Raw genomic sequence first — 14,322 nt, forward strand, 5'->3', positions numbered from 1 at the left:
GCTCCCCCGGACTCCGGCCCTTTTACAGACAAACCTTTTGATTCAAAATCTATGGTTTAACAATATGTATATAAGGGTCAAGTCTATGATGCACGAGTTAGACAAATCTTTCTGTCTGCTCGGATGTTGAGTGTGTTTTGAATATAGATGTTATGCTCGGATTGACATATCTATCTGATTTTGTTTAATTTCGTTATTGAGATCATATTTTCATTTAACTAATTCTGCCTTTGAATTTCCAGTGTAAAGAAGTGCAATTTTTTTGAAAATTAGATTTGCAACTAGTAAACTTAGTAGTCGGTCGATGTTAAAATATGTTCATAATATAAAATCAACACAGTCATCGATTACTTCAATAAATCTAAAGCAGCTAGCTAGTATATGTTCTGTAAATGCATTAAAAAATTATAACTAATTTGTTTCTAAAATAATCTTTACAAATTAAGTAGTACTTTGTAGAAACAAACTTGTGTGTAAATAAGTATCTTTCAATTCTGATGAAATTTGCAAACCAATTTGTTCAAACTTCTCGTGTACCTTCCAAATATATGTCATATTTCTAAAGGCAACAATTTAGCAACTTCCTCCAACCTGAATGGCTCTTTCTTTCCTGCAAGCATTAAGAATGTGGCATAAATACAAAGCAGTCTCATGAAATTAAGCAGTAAAAAGTCCTAAATACAAAGTTTTTAGCTTATGAAAAATAGCTTATGAAAATAAACAAGTTTTTATGCTAGTTCTACATAAGTTCTCAGTAACGAAAATTGTATCTTCATAGGTTGTTTTTTCATAAACTACCTTGACAAACTTATGAATAATACATAGAAGTTTATTTATTTGCATAAGTTATTTTGCATAAGTTTAAAAATAAATCAATACGGACCCCTAGTGTAGTTGAACTTACTGATTCTACTCTTCTGCGATGTTGAGTTTGTTTTGAATATAGTTTTTACCTCGAATTGACATATCTATCTGTTTTTATTTAATTTCATTCTTGAGATCATATTTCATTTAACTAGTTCTGTCTGCCCTTGAATTTTTGTTTCTAACAACTCCAGCGTAAAGGTGTGCAATTTTTTTGAAATTAGTTTTACAACTACTAAGCTTAGGAATCGATGTCACAATATGTTCATGATCGATGTTACAATATGTTCATAATATAAAATCAACACAGTCGTCGATTACTTCAATAAAATACTACTTAACTCAATAGGTCATTGTCAAAAACCTACCTCAATGTGTCAAGTTCCTTTAAAAGAAACCTAACTCAATAGTCATTGTCAAAAACTTAATTTAATTGGTCAACTTCATTAGAAAAAACAAACATTGCATTGTTCCGCACTTTTTTTTTTTTTTGACTAATTCCGCAATTATATTAGTGGGTTAAAATTAGGTGTAATCCAATAGTGAATTACATATAGTTTGCTAATTCTAACCATAGCCTAACGTAGCATTGTTCACATGTCATATTGAGGCACCTATCATTGTGGGAGCTGATTATTATTTTTATAGACAAACAAATACTGTATTAGTGATTAATTTATTAAGAAGGCAAAACATTGCACTCAGAAAAGAAAGAAAAAAAAACATTAGTGGCAAAAATCACTTTATGTACGTAACTACATAGAATTCCTTTAATTTCCATTTTTTTTGTTTTCTGTCCAGTTTTCCCCATATAATTTTGGCTATTCAATTATACCAATGCTTACATACATTCCTCCTATCAAAAGTTAGACCAAAAAATTAAAATGACTATAATTAACCATGCCACCATCAAATCCCAGGTTTAGATGTAATTATTGATATTATGGATAAAATGCAGACAATTATGGCCATCAGCTGCAATTAGCTATGATCACCGAAATCAACATGGTCGGTAGATCTAATGGATGGTGGATAGGCATTGGTGCCAATGCCTCACAGCACACGCCATGTATGTTATGAACGTGCTATGTTCAAAACACAATTGTGATGCGATTGGAAATAGAATAAGGGATCAAAATGACTGAAAACATTTACATTGATACCGCATTAGTGAAAATTGAAATTGCTAATGTGACTCTGATTGTAATTTAAAACTATAATAATCAGATAATCGTATGGTTTCTAGCTTCAAAAACAAGCAAAACTGACTAATCACTGGTTCAGTGTAGCATATGAATCCCATATAGTATAGCATACATTGCAATGCACTTATCAGGTGAATCCTATGCTGGATTTGAAGTCAACAGATAGTCACATAAATTAACTTGAGAAGGATAATCCTGGAACAGTTCATCTTAATAATTTGATTACATTAAACAAAAATCCAGGTGATTAGGGATTTACAATAGCAATCAGCCTTTCAGGCTAGAACTAGAACGAAAATGAAGATACAAAGTATGATTTACACTGAAAAAACTAAACCACCATATAGTATTCTCTCCTCTCCTCCCCAACTTGTGATAACCACATCTCTTAATTATATATAATTTTTCACTTAAATTTTTAAACCTTTTTAAGAAAAATAGGAAAAAGGCATTTTCTGTACCGTATATTGCATCTGTATCTATTTCATATTTTTAATACATTGGATATAATGTATACACGTGGTAGAAGTTTTTGGTAGTCATTACCTATGTTCTCTTCTGCTGCTGCTTATTTCGGTACTCTCTCATTAGAATTTCAGCATAGAGAATCTCATTCCACGCATCAGGAACACCCGGAAGGCACCAATGACTGCAGTCTTGGTATCTCAATGGCGATTTTCTTTCTTCAGGTGACAGATTCTGCTTCCTGTATACTGAAGGATGACCGTCCTTTCGAAAATCTGTCATCCTAGTGATATTTAGGTACGATACAGGTGTTTTCATATACTTAAGCACCTTCTCCAACACCCTCATCTTAGGCGGGTACTCTGTTAGGTACTTCTCGTTGTCAATGGGAGCAGTTTCATGGTCACATGCTCCACCCGAATTCCATTGCCCACCACTGCATGAAAATACAATCATGGTTATCAGTATCTTGATACATTCAAGTCTATCTTGATTCGAAACAAAACTAAACCCAATCAATAGAAATTGTCGTGCATAAATTTTTTGGACATGAATTGCATCATAAATCTCAATTCATTGTGAAGAACACAAATCACAGCTTTCCCCTAAACTTGTAGCCAACCACTTTTTTTTCATCATTTGATTTATGACTTGAATCTTCAATAGTTTTGAAGTTTGTACATGACATAGTAGTATCATATCAGCTTATTGTTTTAGTTTAGAAATACCATATTTTTGAAATTCACAAGACTTTGTTTACAATTCAGAAAATAGGTCTTCCAGTTTATGATTTGAATCTCGATTAAATAACCACGAAAGAAACAAATAAGTTTATATGATCAATCAGTCTTTCTAGTTCCATGGTCTAATAATGAGCAACGAACAAATGCATTCTCAACTTAAGAGTAATGAAAACAAAACCAATAGTATTGAATGCGAGATCAAAAGAAGTATAAAATCACTAATTCATTTGCAAATTACCTGAAATGGGAAGCCGAATAGCCTCTAAACAATACTAAGGACTTGGATGGATTTACTTTGGCATCAACCCACTTGCCCCAAGTTGTTATAGCTCTTCGGAACGCCTCAAGAACATTCAATTCATCATAGACATGGCTACCTTCTTGGTAATAGCCCTTCCTGAAATATTCATACCCAGCTTAATCAAAATTCATAACAAGGTTTCTTCTATCTTGGAACTTAGAAAAAACAATTTTGACCACAAAGACAAGTTGCAATCACTTCAAAAAGGGGAGTTATAACAATGCATTTACCCTTTAGAAGTTTTATCATGAGTCCACCAGTGACCAGTATTAAAGACAATGATATCTGCATCTTTATACTGATCTGAAGATTGACCAACTAAATCAAGACGAAGCGTTTCCTTCTTTGTTCCATTTTTATCAGGCATTTCCCACTCTTGAACTAAGAATGGTGACACAAAAAGCTCCACAGAGAAGTTATAATCCTACAAAAAAACCATTGATACCAAACCAATATCATTAAGAGAAGACTAATAACAAAACAAGACAAAAATAACCCACAAGAAATCAATAGTTAATTACCTTGAATATAAATGAATAAGAAGCTTCTCCTCTAAAATGGACTCTTCCATTTGCTTCATAAACTTTCTTTTTATTTTTCACAGAATTTCTTAGTACACAAATAAGTGATTCCCACATATTCCTATTCAGAGAATCACCAACAAAAACCAGTCTCTTGCCTCTCAACAAATCAAGCAATTTATGTCCATCCAACCTATTAGTAACACAACAAATTTAGTTACACACATATATAACAATTCAACCTAATTAATACCCCAAAAAAATTGGAAGATACATTAATTATAATAAACTACAAAATTAATTAAGTAAACTCCAAAATCAACCAATGAAAATTAAATAAACCAACACAAATAAGACAAATCATTGAATTTTTAAACCAAACAAAAACATTAATCACATTGAAATCAACCAAAACATTGAGCTCAAGTGATTAATGAGCTTCATTAAAAGACAGATTGTTCGAGAGAACCCGAGTTCCATCCAGGGCTTGTGACCGAACTCTGAATTACCAGGCCCTTCGCCTCGGAACCGGACGGTTAATACATACCAATAAAACAAAATTAAAATAAAATAGAATTGAATACCTTGGGAGGGTGCAACCCTTAGGTTTCCATTTATATTTCTGATAATCTTTATCAGGTCTTCCATTTCGAATACAATTGAATTGTTCATCAATTATTGATGAACAAGAACCTGGTTTATAAAGAGGATAAGAATCATCTTTAACCCATTCACCATCAAAAAAATCACAATTCATCAAAGATTCCATCAACTCAGCATATTTGTTGTTCCCGTTGTTCTTTTTCTTAGCAAGTGATTGAGTGTAATTGTTCAAATCAACACCTTTCAATGAAGAATTAGAACTCAAATTCTTGTTAGGAAGAATTGAAACTCCTTCAACAACAGTAGTAGCATTCATAGCTTTGGTTTTTGCTTCACCAGTAGAGGATGAATCCTCCTTTTTCACAATTTGTGAAGTAGCATTTGTTGTATGATTTGAATTCACGGCTTTTGTGGTTTCATCAAAATTGGAGGAAGTGTGATTTTTCACAATTTGTGAAGTAGAATTGTTGATTATTGTGTTGTTTGTGATTGGAACTGAAACTGCATCATCTTGTGAAGTGGAATTAGTGATTATGGTGTTGTTTGTGACTGAAACTGAAACTGCATCATCTTGTGAAGTGGAATTAGTGATTATGGTGTTGTTTGTGGTTGGAACTGAAACTGAAACTGAAACTGCATCATCTTGATTTGAAGGTTGAGAAAAAGTAGTTACATTGGTAGATCTAGAAATAGAAGTTTTATTTTGAAATGGATCAAAAGGATATTGAAGATTGGTAGTGGTGTTGTGTGGTTGTGATTGTGATAGTGTAGTGGTGTTGTTTGGGAAAAAGTATTCAAAAATTGAAGAAAATTGAGAAGTGGAAGAAGGTGTAGTAGTGGAAATTGCTGGAGAAGATGAAAAAGCTAAGAAAATAGTGAAAGCAATGAAAACAAGCATAAAAGCATAAGCAAAAGCAATTGTGGTTTTAGTTTTGAGAATGGTGAAGAGATTTTTCAAGTCTAATTTGTGTAAGTTATTATTTCCAGTGGTAGTAGCTATGGGAACATATTTGGTGGTATCAGCCATGGAAATGGAAGTGGTAGTTCAAGTTTGTGTGAAGATGATAGATCTAATTTAGAGACATAGAAAATGAAGGGGTTGTGATGTTTGTACTTGTAGGGTAGGGTAATGCAGTTATTTTGGCACATGAGATTGAGATGATGAATGAGTGTGAAAGTGAAAAATAGAAGAGAAGAGAACAAAAGTGTGTGGGGTGGGTATGTATGTTATTGTTATGTTTGGCTTAGTTACACTAACTTAACTAAATCTGAAGTGTGATTTACAACAACACTAACTATTAGACTTTGAGTCAAAACTGTGGAAACACAAAAGAATAAATAAATAATGGAAGAAATAAGAAGGAAAGAGCATTTGTTTGCGGTGCCGACGTTTTTAGATTTCTTATGCTTTGGGCACCGTGTGTGGATGTGTTACACAATATTTTATTTTATTTTTATGGTATTCATTCATTCAAATTCAAATCGATAGATTTTATCAAATACAATCACATAATTAACATCGTTAAAAACATAAAGTATGAATCTACGAACAAAACTCACGGTATCTAAGTTAATAGCATACAACGGCAAAATGTCTGCAACGAATAATATGATAAAGTTAAAGTTACCAAAGTATCCATGCCTCCGGATCTGCAGTGTTGATGTCCAAATTATTGGTTGAAGCTGTAATTAACTGAAGCCGATCTTTCAATAGAAATCAAATAAACACCGCAACAATACGGGATAACAAAAGTGTCGCACAAAACGACCAATAACACAATGTCGCACTCAGACGGCGAAATAAAAAAACACAAAAAAAAAAACTTGATCAAGGTAAAGATCGCTTATTTAAATTAAAATAAGAAAAGAACGGATATAAATGGGTGATTCTAGATCAAAAATGACCTAAAACCACCTCTCTCCGATGAACAAAGGAGAAGAGTGTATTTCTCAATGATATTTTTCTCAATTTTTTATTTATTAATTATTAGTCATTCGGTAATTGATTAAGATTTGATGGTCTAAAAATAGAATATTTCAATTTTATTTAATAATTTAAACATACTGCCTTTAAATTAGGACTATCTGATCTTACACAGATAGTTATTAATGTATGACTGCACACACAATCGTTAAGATTTTTGATAATTTTCAAAGACATAATTTAAATTTTAATAAATATATACATATACGGTATATGATAAAGGGTTGTCTTTCTAAGACCAAAAAAAAAGGGGTTGTCTTTCTTTAAAAGAAGTGGGAGTTTCTTTCTTTCGAAACAACTCAAATAGATGTCAACCAAATTACTTGTAATCCATGACTAAGCCTTTTACCAAACAAAAAAGAGGCTCAAAATTGAATAGCATTCGATCAAACATCAAATGGCAGAATGTTAGAAATAATATAAAATCATTGATGTGTCATATCCTAACAGCTTAAGCTTTTGGGATAAATCGGTTATTTGACATGGTATTAGAGCCTCTATGATTAAGTGGTCTAGGGTTCGATCCCCGCTCCTCTCACTTTCTAATTAAAAAGTGGAATTTAAGCATATGGTAGGTGAGCCTATGTATTATCCACGCTTCAAGTCCAAGTGAGCTCTTGCGTGAGCAGTGACGGATCCAGGAATCTATAAAACGGGGGGCCGGAATAACTAAATAATAAATATTAAATAAATAATAATTATAATAGTATTTAAATATACTAGGGATGGCAATGAGTATGGTATGGGTAGGGTACTATAGTACCCATCCCCATACCCGCAGATTGAAAAAATACTCGTACCCATTCCCATACCCGCGTGGGTAACAACTTTTGCCCCCGTCCCCATACCCTATGGGTACCTAGGTACCCATACCCGTACCCGTTACCCGCATTTTTACTAAAAATAAATTAATCAATTATAAAATATCATATAATTTTAATAGAATTAAAAAAATTTCAAAGATTTTAATATTGACTAATGAAAATTATAAACAAAATTATTACTAACTTTATGTTAAAGTTCATATTTATGTTAAATATTCACATTATTTTTATATTATGTTATAAATAAATATTTTTATTAAAAATATGTAATAGTTTAGTAGAGTTGTATTGTTTTAAATTGATTTACATATATTATAATATAATAATATAAATAAAATAAATAAATATATATTATGCGGGTATGAGGCGGGGTGGGTACTAAGGTACCCGTACCCGCACCCATACCCGTTCATTTTTGCGGGTAATTACCCATACCCGTGCCCGTACCCAAAATGCGGGTTTTTACCCTACCCGTTGTGGGTAATTTTTGCGGGTACCCTCTGGGTATGGGTCAAATTGTCATCCCTAAAATATACTCAATAGAAAATAAAAAATACATCACATTGTTTATCTAAATTGTACACGACATTTCTTTATATCATAAAATTCATCAACAACTGAATTTGTATTAATTTTTTTAGCAATTCTTCTCTCGGTGTAAGTAATCACATAATTAGTTTGAAATTCATTTTCTATCTTGTTTCTCAACCTATTTTTCACAATCTTACACTTGTAGCAAACAATCAGAACTAACTTAATTGAATTTTGACTTTAGTATCAAAATATTTTAAAGTAAATTGTTACAATTACTATGTTGTGCGTACATGTTTTGCACCAAACGGTAGTTACTAATCTTTAAATACATCTCTCAAATATCAATTTATGTGTACATATGTATCAAGAACAAGTATATGAAAAAAAATATGACAAGAGGGGGGGCATCAGCCCCTACTTGCCCCCCTTATGTTTGTCCCTGTGCGTGAGGGAGCGTGTTGGAAATAATATAAAACCATTGATGTGTCATATCCTAACAGCTTAAACTTTTGGGATAATCGGTTATTTGACACAAAACACAAGAAATCTCCAACCATGAGACGACGGATTCTCAAATAATCCCAAAGAAATCACATTTGAAATAAAAAAAAAAAATATGAGTAAATTTTTCTTCTTTTCCACAGCTAACCAAGTATAACGAGTCAAAAAAAGTAATACTCCTCCAGACCAACTTAAATGCATATCAAACCACTAAAGACACTTGACATGATCCTTCTGAACGAAGAGACGATAAATGTCTTTAACAAAATAAATGTCTTCCGAATCAAGTATCCACCGATCACTTCCATTTGTCTTTAAAAGTTAACTCGTAAAATAAAATCATAACCCACTACACTCGACAACGAGCTCTTCCTCCGCCAAATTCAGCCATATCCATCCCTCCTCCTCCAACCTAACTTACACATCTCAGCTCCCGACTTTTAAAGATTTTTAAATAATTAAGATTTTCCCAAATTTAAAATGGATTAAAACTTGTTGATTGATTGAATCGATTGAATAGTCCATTAATTTGTTTACTAGTGTTTGATATGTAGTACACATTTTAGTTGGTTGAATTGAACATAAGTTAAATTGGCTTGAATTGAACTGCAGTTGAATCACTATTATTTCTATTTCTACTATAGTACTGTTGTATGAATATGGACGTATCACATACATCTGTGCTTTTGTGTGAGTAGTTAACAGCGCGAAATTGCACCAATCGTCGTGTGTCGGTGAAGCCGCGTTTCCAATTATAAATTAATATTGGATTTTCAAGGCACAATTTAATCCATTTTAAAAAATCTAGTCGATATTATTTAATATGTTTCAATCTTAATAAAAGATACCATCATTAAATAAGAAATTTTTTTTTTTTTTTGCTATCAAAACAACAAAAGACAAAAGAGAGAAAAGACGGAAATTATTTTCTAAAGAAAGTTTCAGTCATGTCGCTCTAGAGAATATCAAAGAGATATTCTGGATGAGATGTATGAATCCTGAGATCGAAATTTGAAGAGACTTCAAGCTTGACTAAGAAATCTGCACAATTGTTTACCTCTCTGAGAGTGTGGTAAAGAGTAGTGTTGCTTTAAGAAACCAGCTCTTAGATGTCTTGAATCAACACGACATAAATATGATAATTTATATTGGAACATTTTATGAGGTTAATGCACTGAATAGAATCGGAGTAGTAGACCATGTCATTAATAGTCATATTTTTTGTCAAAGTGAGACCTTAGTAGATGGCAAGTGACTCTGCTGTCGAGGATCCCTAAATGAAACCTGAGAAACCTGACAAATAGTAGTCTGAATCATTTCTGATAGCTCCTCCAAAGTCAACTTTAACAGGTGATCCGAGGCAACTTTTGTCAACATTGAGAGAGTATAAAAAATAACTTTTTAGTTTTATTGAAAAAATTAATGTATCTAACTTTTATAAACCAAATATATCAGTTTTTTAATGAACTCAAAAAGTAATTTTTTGTTTATAATATTAAAAAGAGAGGGTATTCGTTTATATTTCACTCAAAGATAATTTTTACTCAGATTTCTTTTTTGAAAAAAACTTTTAGTTACATTTTACTCTCAAAATAATTTTATTTCGTAGTCGAATTTTGAATTATAAAGCCTCGCTTTTTAGGAACCAAAAGGTTAACATCCAAAATAAATGAGTTATTTTTACTTATACTACTTTATTTTGTATTAAATAATAAATACCACTGAGCTTTATAGAAAAAGTATTGCTAACTAGTATTCCTTGAATGGGAATACATTTTAAAGATTTTATTTGAAAAAATTCTTTTACGTATTTTTATAAAATTTAGACTTAAAATTTCGAACTTTGAAATCAAACTTTTGACTGTGTCAAAAAAGAAAATCAAATTTTGGACATCTTTAAATGTTGGCGATTATAATTGCTTTTATTTTTAAAATTGATTGTTTTAACTTTTTTTACGCAATTTTAACTTAAATTTAATTTAGTCGATAAAAATATTGTGTTATATATTAAGTTTGAGATTTCATTCTCAAATACTCTGATTATTCACATTGAGATTAAAGTTTTATTGTTATGTGCTAAACTATTTGAAAAGAACTAATCATTAGTTGGTTTAGTGATGATTGAAGTTAAACTTGTTAGGGAGAATCATGGTTCGATCTTTTGTAACTACAATTGAAAGGTGACTGAAACCACACTTGATGTCAGAATAGAACAGAACTGACCTCAGAATGTAACCGTGAAAGAAAAAAAAAGACCATCAGCCCAAATGCGGCGTACCGCCAAGACCTCGTACGTGTGATTGCGTGCAGAATGCAATGTGGTGGTTTTCATCCAAATTACAGCGCTCAACGGCTTCGATTCTACCCATGTTTTGGACCTATGCCTGCTTTCACATTCACACTCATTGTCGGTTCTTAGTATATATATTTTGTATTTTTCTCTATTTATTTAAGTATGTTGTATTTTTCTCTATTTATTAGTATTTTTTTATCTCTATTTCAAGGAGTACTACTACAGTACAGTACTGTGTGATGTTAGTAGACATGTCCGTGTCCATTGAAATACGTGGTCTATTAATTTCTGTTAATTTAAATGTGGTGCATTTGAACTACACTTTTTTTTTTTTTGTGAACTACACTTGGTTGGATGACCAAACAAGTCATTGTCATTATTTTCTCACAAACTAGTAGCAATATTCATGTATTATTATGATGACTAGTAGTATTCCATTTATTTCTGTCAAAAAACAAAAAAAGTAGTATTACATTTATTTATTTAATTCTAGTTTTGGTACACTAGCATGGTGCTGCATTGAATATGCGTCATATTCTTTAACCAAACACTCCCCACATCATCGATTGAACATCTTAACCACTAATCTATGTCTCAATTTTGTATCATATGCGTGCTAAATCAAATGACTATTTATTACTATGATATTCCAATTTCAACACCTTGTCATCACTCTTGGTAATAATTTGCATAAAACCACAAATGATTTTAGGGATCATTTCGTATTTGTAACAGTTAAATCATTTAAGTTTTTCAGCATACAAATAGATTATTTAAGTTTTTCGATTATTCTATATTTACAAAAACACTGATGTATGATTGTTAATTGTGATGTTAATTAACCATGATGAATTTGAGGCTCAATATGATATGAACTATATGAAACCTAGACAATTGTGACCTAACTAAAAGACGGGTAACAGTACAACAAATTAAAAACTTAAATGATCGATTTATTAGTTAAAAAATCTATTTATTATTTAATTTTTGAAATTTAATGTATTTTGCTGCATAAAATTGTACTAATATTTTGACCTTTTGTACTTTTTTTCCTTTACAATTTTTAATTTGTCAAACTTGCATGTCACGCTCTTTCCTTGTCAATTTAACTATCCTTATTTTCCACCTTTTCAGCCATCAACACATGGTGGTACAAAGTCCATTTCTTTGTCCTAGATTCGAACTCTCTCTAGATTGAGGATGTATATACTCCATTCGTCCCAAAATATAAGTAAAATTTGGTCAACAAAAATAAATGAATTTGGACTAAATTTTGAATCAAATACATTAAGTTTCTTTAACTCATTTTTTCTTATATTTTGGAACGGAGGAAGTATTTAATACGCGTCCCTTATATAAAAAAAACTCAAGCTTTATTTTCTAAGAAGTCAATGAAATATTATGCTATGCATTTAAAATTTTAATTACTCCTAAATAAACAAATTAATCAGAGATGGATTCACTTAATTAATGAAGTCTCTCAGCAAGTCAAAAAAAAAAACCTTAATGAAGTATCTGGCCTAGTTGGCATAACAATTAACAAGTACTCCTTCCCGTTTAAAATAAGTAACATCATTTGGTCATTAAACAAAGTATATATTAATACCAATTATTAGTTGGTTTAGTGATGATTGACGTTGAACTTGGTAGGGAGAACCATGATTTGATCCCCGTAACTGCGATCTAGAGAGGTTGGAATCACTTGATGTCGGAACTGATCGCCGAACTAGATTAAACTGGTGATGAAAGCCAAGAAAAAAAAAGTATATAAATAAGAGATTTAGGGTAGGTAAATTTTGCTTTAAATAAACATTTGTAATAACCAATCGTCAGTTGGTTCAGTGGTGATTGACGCTGAACTTAGTAGGGAGGACCACGGTTCAATCCCTCGCAACTGCGATCTGGAGGGGGCTGAAACCACTTTTGATGCCAGAACTAACCCCGAACCAGATTAAACTGGTGGTGAAAGCAAAAAAAAAAACATTTGTAATATCGTTTGAAGACAACTTTAAAATGAAATAGAAATATCTGAGTGAGTGTGACTCCTCTTTAGTTCTTAGACTAAAATCCTATTTGAATCTCATTAATGAATTCCATTCAATTTTGACGATTCTTCTTGACTTATCAATCTTTATGATTGTGGAGCCTTCTTCTACCATCTTCTTCCCCCAAATTCATGTTCGTTTGTTTCTTTTTCCCATTTCATTTGTCATTTTCATTCAATAATCACTTCTTTTTTTTAAGAAGCTAAATTAGTCCACCCAAATTAGCATCAGAAAGAATCAAACCTGAGACCTTAAGGAGAAGCACACTCCCAAGTCCCAAGCCAGTACCACCAGACCAACCCAAGTGTACCACCAAACCAACTCAAGTGGGTTCATTCAATAATCACTTGGTAAGATCCTTCGTTATATAATGAAGCAACTCCGTCCACATCACATACGTACTCTTGGTGCAAAATATGCATGTTTTGCATTGAAATTTAATGAGATATCATAATATTTTCATCTCACGTTACAAATTTTTATTTAGCCTTACAAAAATTGGGTGTTGTGTGATTTTTTATTTCATATTTGTGTAAAATTGTTTATCAAATTATGCTAACAAGTGTTTTAAACAAACTTATTAAAAAAAAATAAAAAAAATAATAATAAATAAACATTATTCATTTCGATCTCATATATAAATAAAAGATTATTTTTTAAATTTACCGAATAATTGATATATCTAATTCTAGACCAATACAACAATTAATTAATAAATATTTAAAAATAAATTGTTAATTATATGTGAGACCATAAAAAATAATGTTATATAAAAAGTAAAGAGATTTGTTAGCTTTTCCTACACAACAATATTCATTTTATAGACATCAACTAGGCAAGAAATATTGATTTTTTTTAATGTTTATTTTTTTGAACAAAAGATGGAATCTTTGATGAGTTGGATCAAGAGCATATCCAGAACATGAATCGAATACCTCCATAGTTAATATATATCCACTATACGTACTACTTGGCTCTCGTGACAAAACAGTCATAATAATCTTCTTGTTGATCAAGAGAGTACTATGCTTGTGTTTCTTTAGGTAATATATATAATGAGTCCTCAAGTGAAGGATTGAGAATGAGAGTGTGGCAAATAAGTATAAGAGTGAACCATATATGAAGATTATGAGCCAAATATGGCTCAATTACCAAGAGTGCGAGTCATATATAAGTAGATTTTTATGATAGTTTTCGTCTTCGAGGTTCGATTAAAATAATAAGTTCAGATAAATAAGAAATCTAATTTTTGTCAAAACTTATTTGGATATGGATTTTTAAAGCTCCAAAATTTCAAAGTAGTTGGTAACACCAAACATTAATTTAGCGCCAGCCACAATTATAGAACTACCTGAATTTATGTAAAGACTTGACCAATACGGCAATAGAATGTGGTACATGTATAGTAGATGATTGATGGAATTTAACATTAGTTCATG

The 14,322-nt window shown here is 31.4% G+C and overlaps 1 protein-coding gene across 2 annotated transcripts; it reads right to left on the reverse strand.

Moving 5' to 3' along the window:
• Nucleotides 1-2,217: 2,217 nt before the first annotated feature.
• LOC123888838 (protein trichome birefringence-like) lies at nt 2,218-6,080 on the reverse strand. Of its 2 annotated transcripts, XM_045938032.1 has the most exons (6): nt 5,255-5,905; nt 4,684-5,206; nt 4,100-4,292; nt 3,809-4,002; nt 3,516-3,674; nt 2,218-2,970 (listed from the first exon to the last, which is right to left on the reverse strand). In XM_045938032.1, the coding sequence occupies exons 1-6, from the start codon at nt 5,727-5,729 to the stop codon at nt 2,616-2,618; spliced, it is 1,899 nt and encodes a 632-aa protein (XP_045793988.1). In that variant the 5' UTR covers nt 5,730-5,905; the 3' UTR covers nt 2,218-2,615. The 2 variants fall into 2 exon arrangements, with proteins under 2 accessions (XP_045793988.1, XP_045793987.1); XM_045938031.1 differs by having other exon boundaries at nt 4,684-6,080.
• Between the last annotated feature and the right edge of the window lie 8,242 nt (nt 6,081-14,322).

Source organism: Trifolium pratense, linkage group LG6 (assembly GCF_020283565.1).
Source record: "Trifolium pratense cultivar HEN17-A07 linkage group LG6, ARS_RC_1.1, whole genome shotgun sequence".
NCBI lineage: Eukaryota > Viridiplantae > Streptophyta > Magnoliopsida > Fabales > Fabaceae > Trifolium > Trifolium pratense.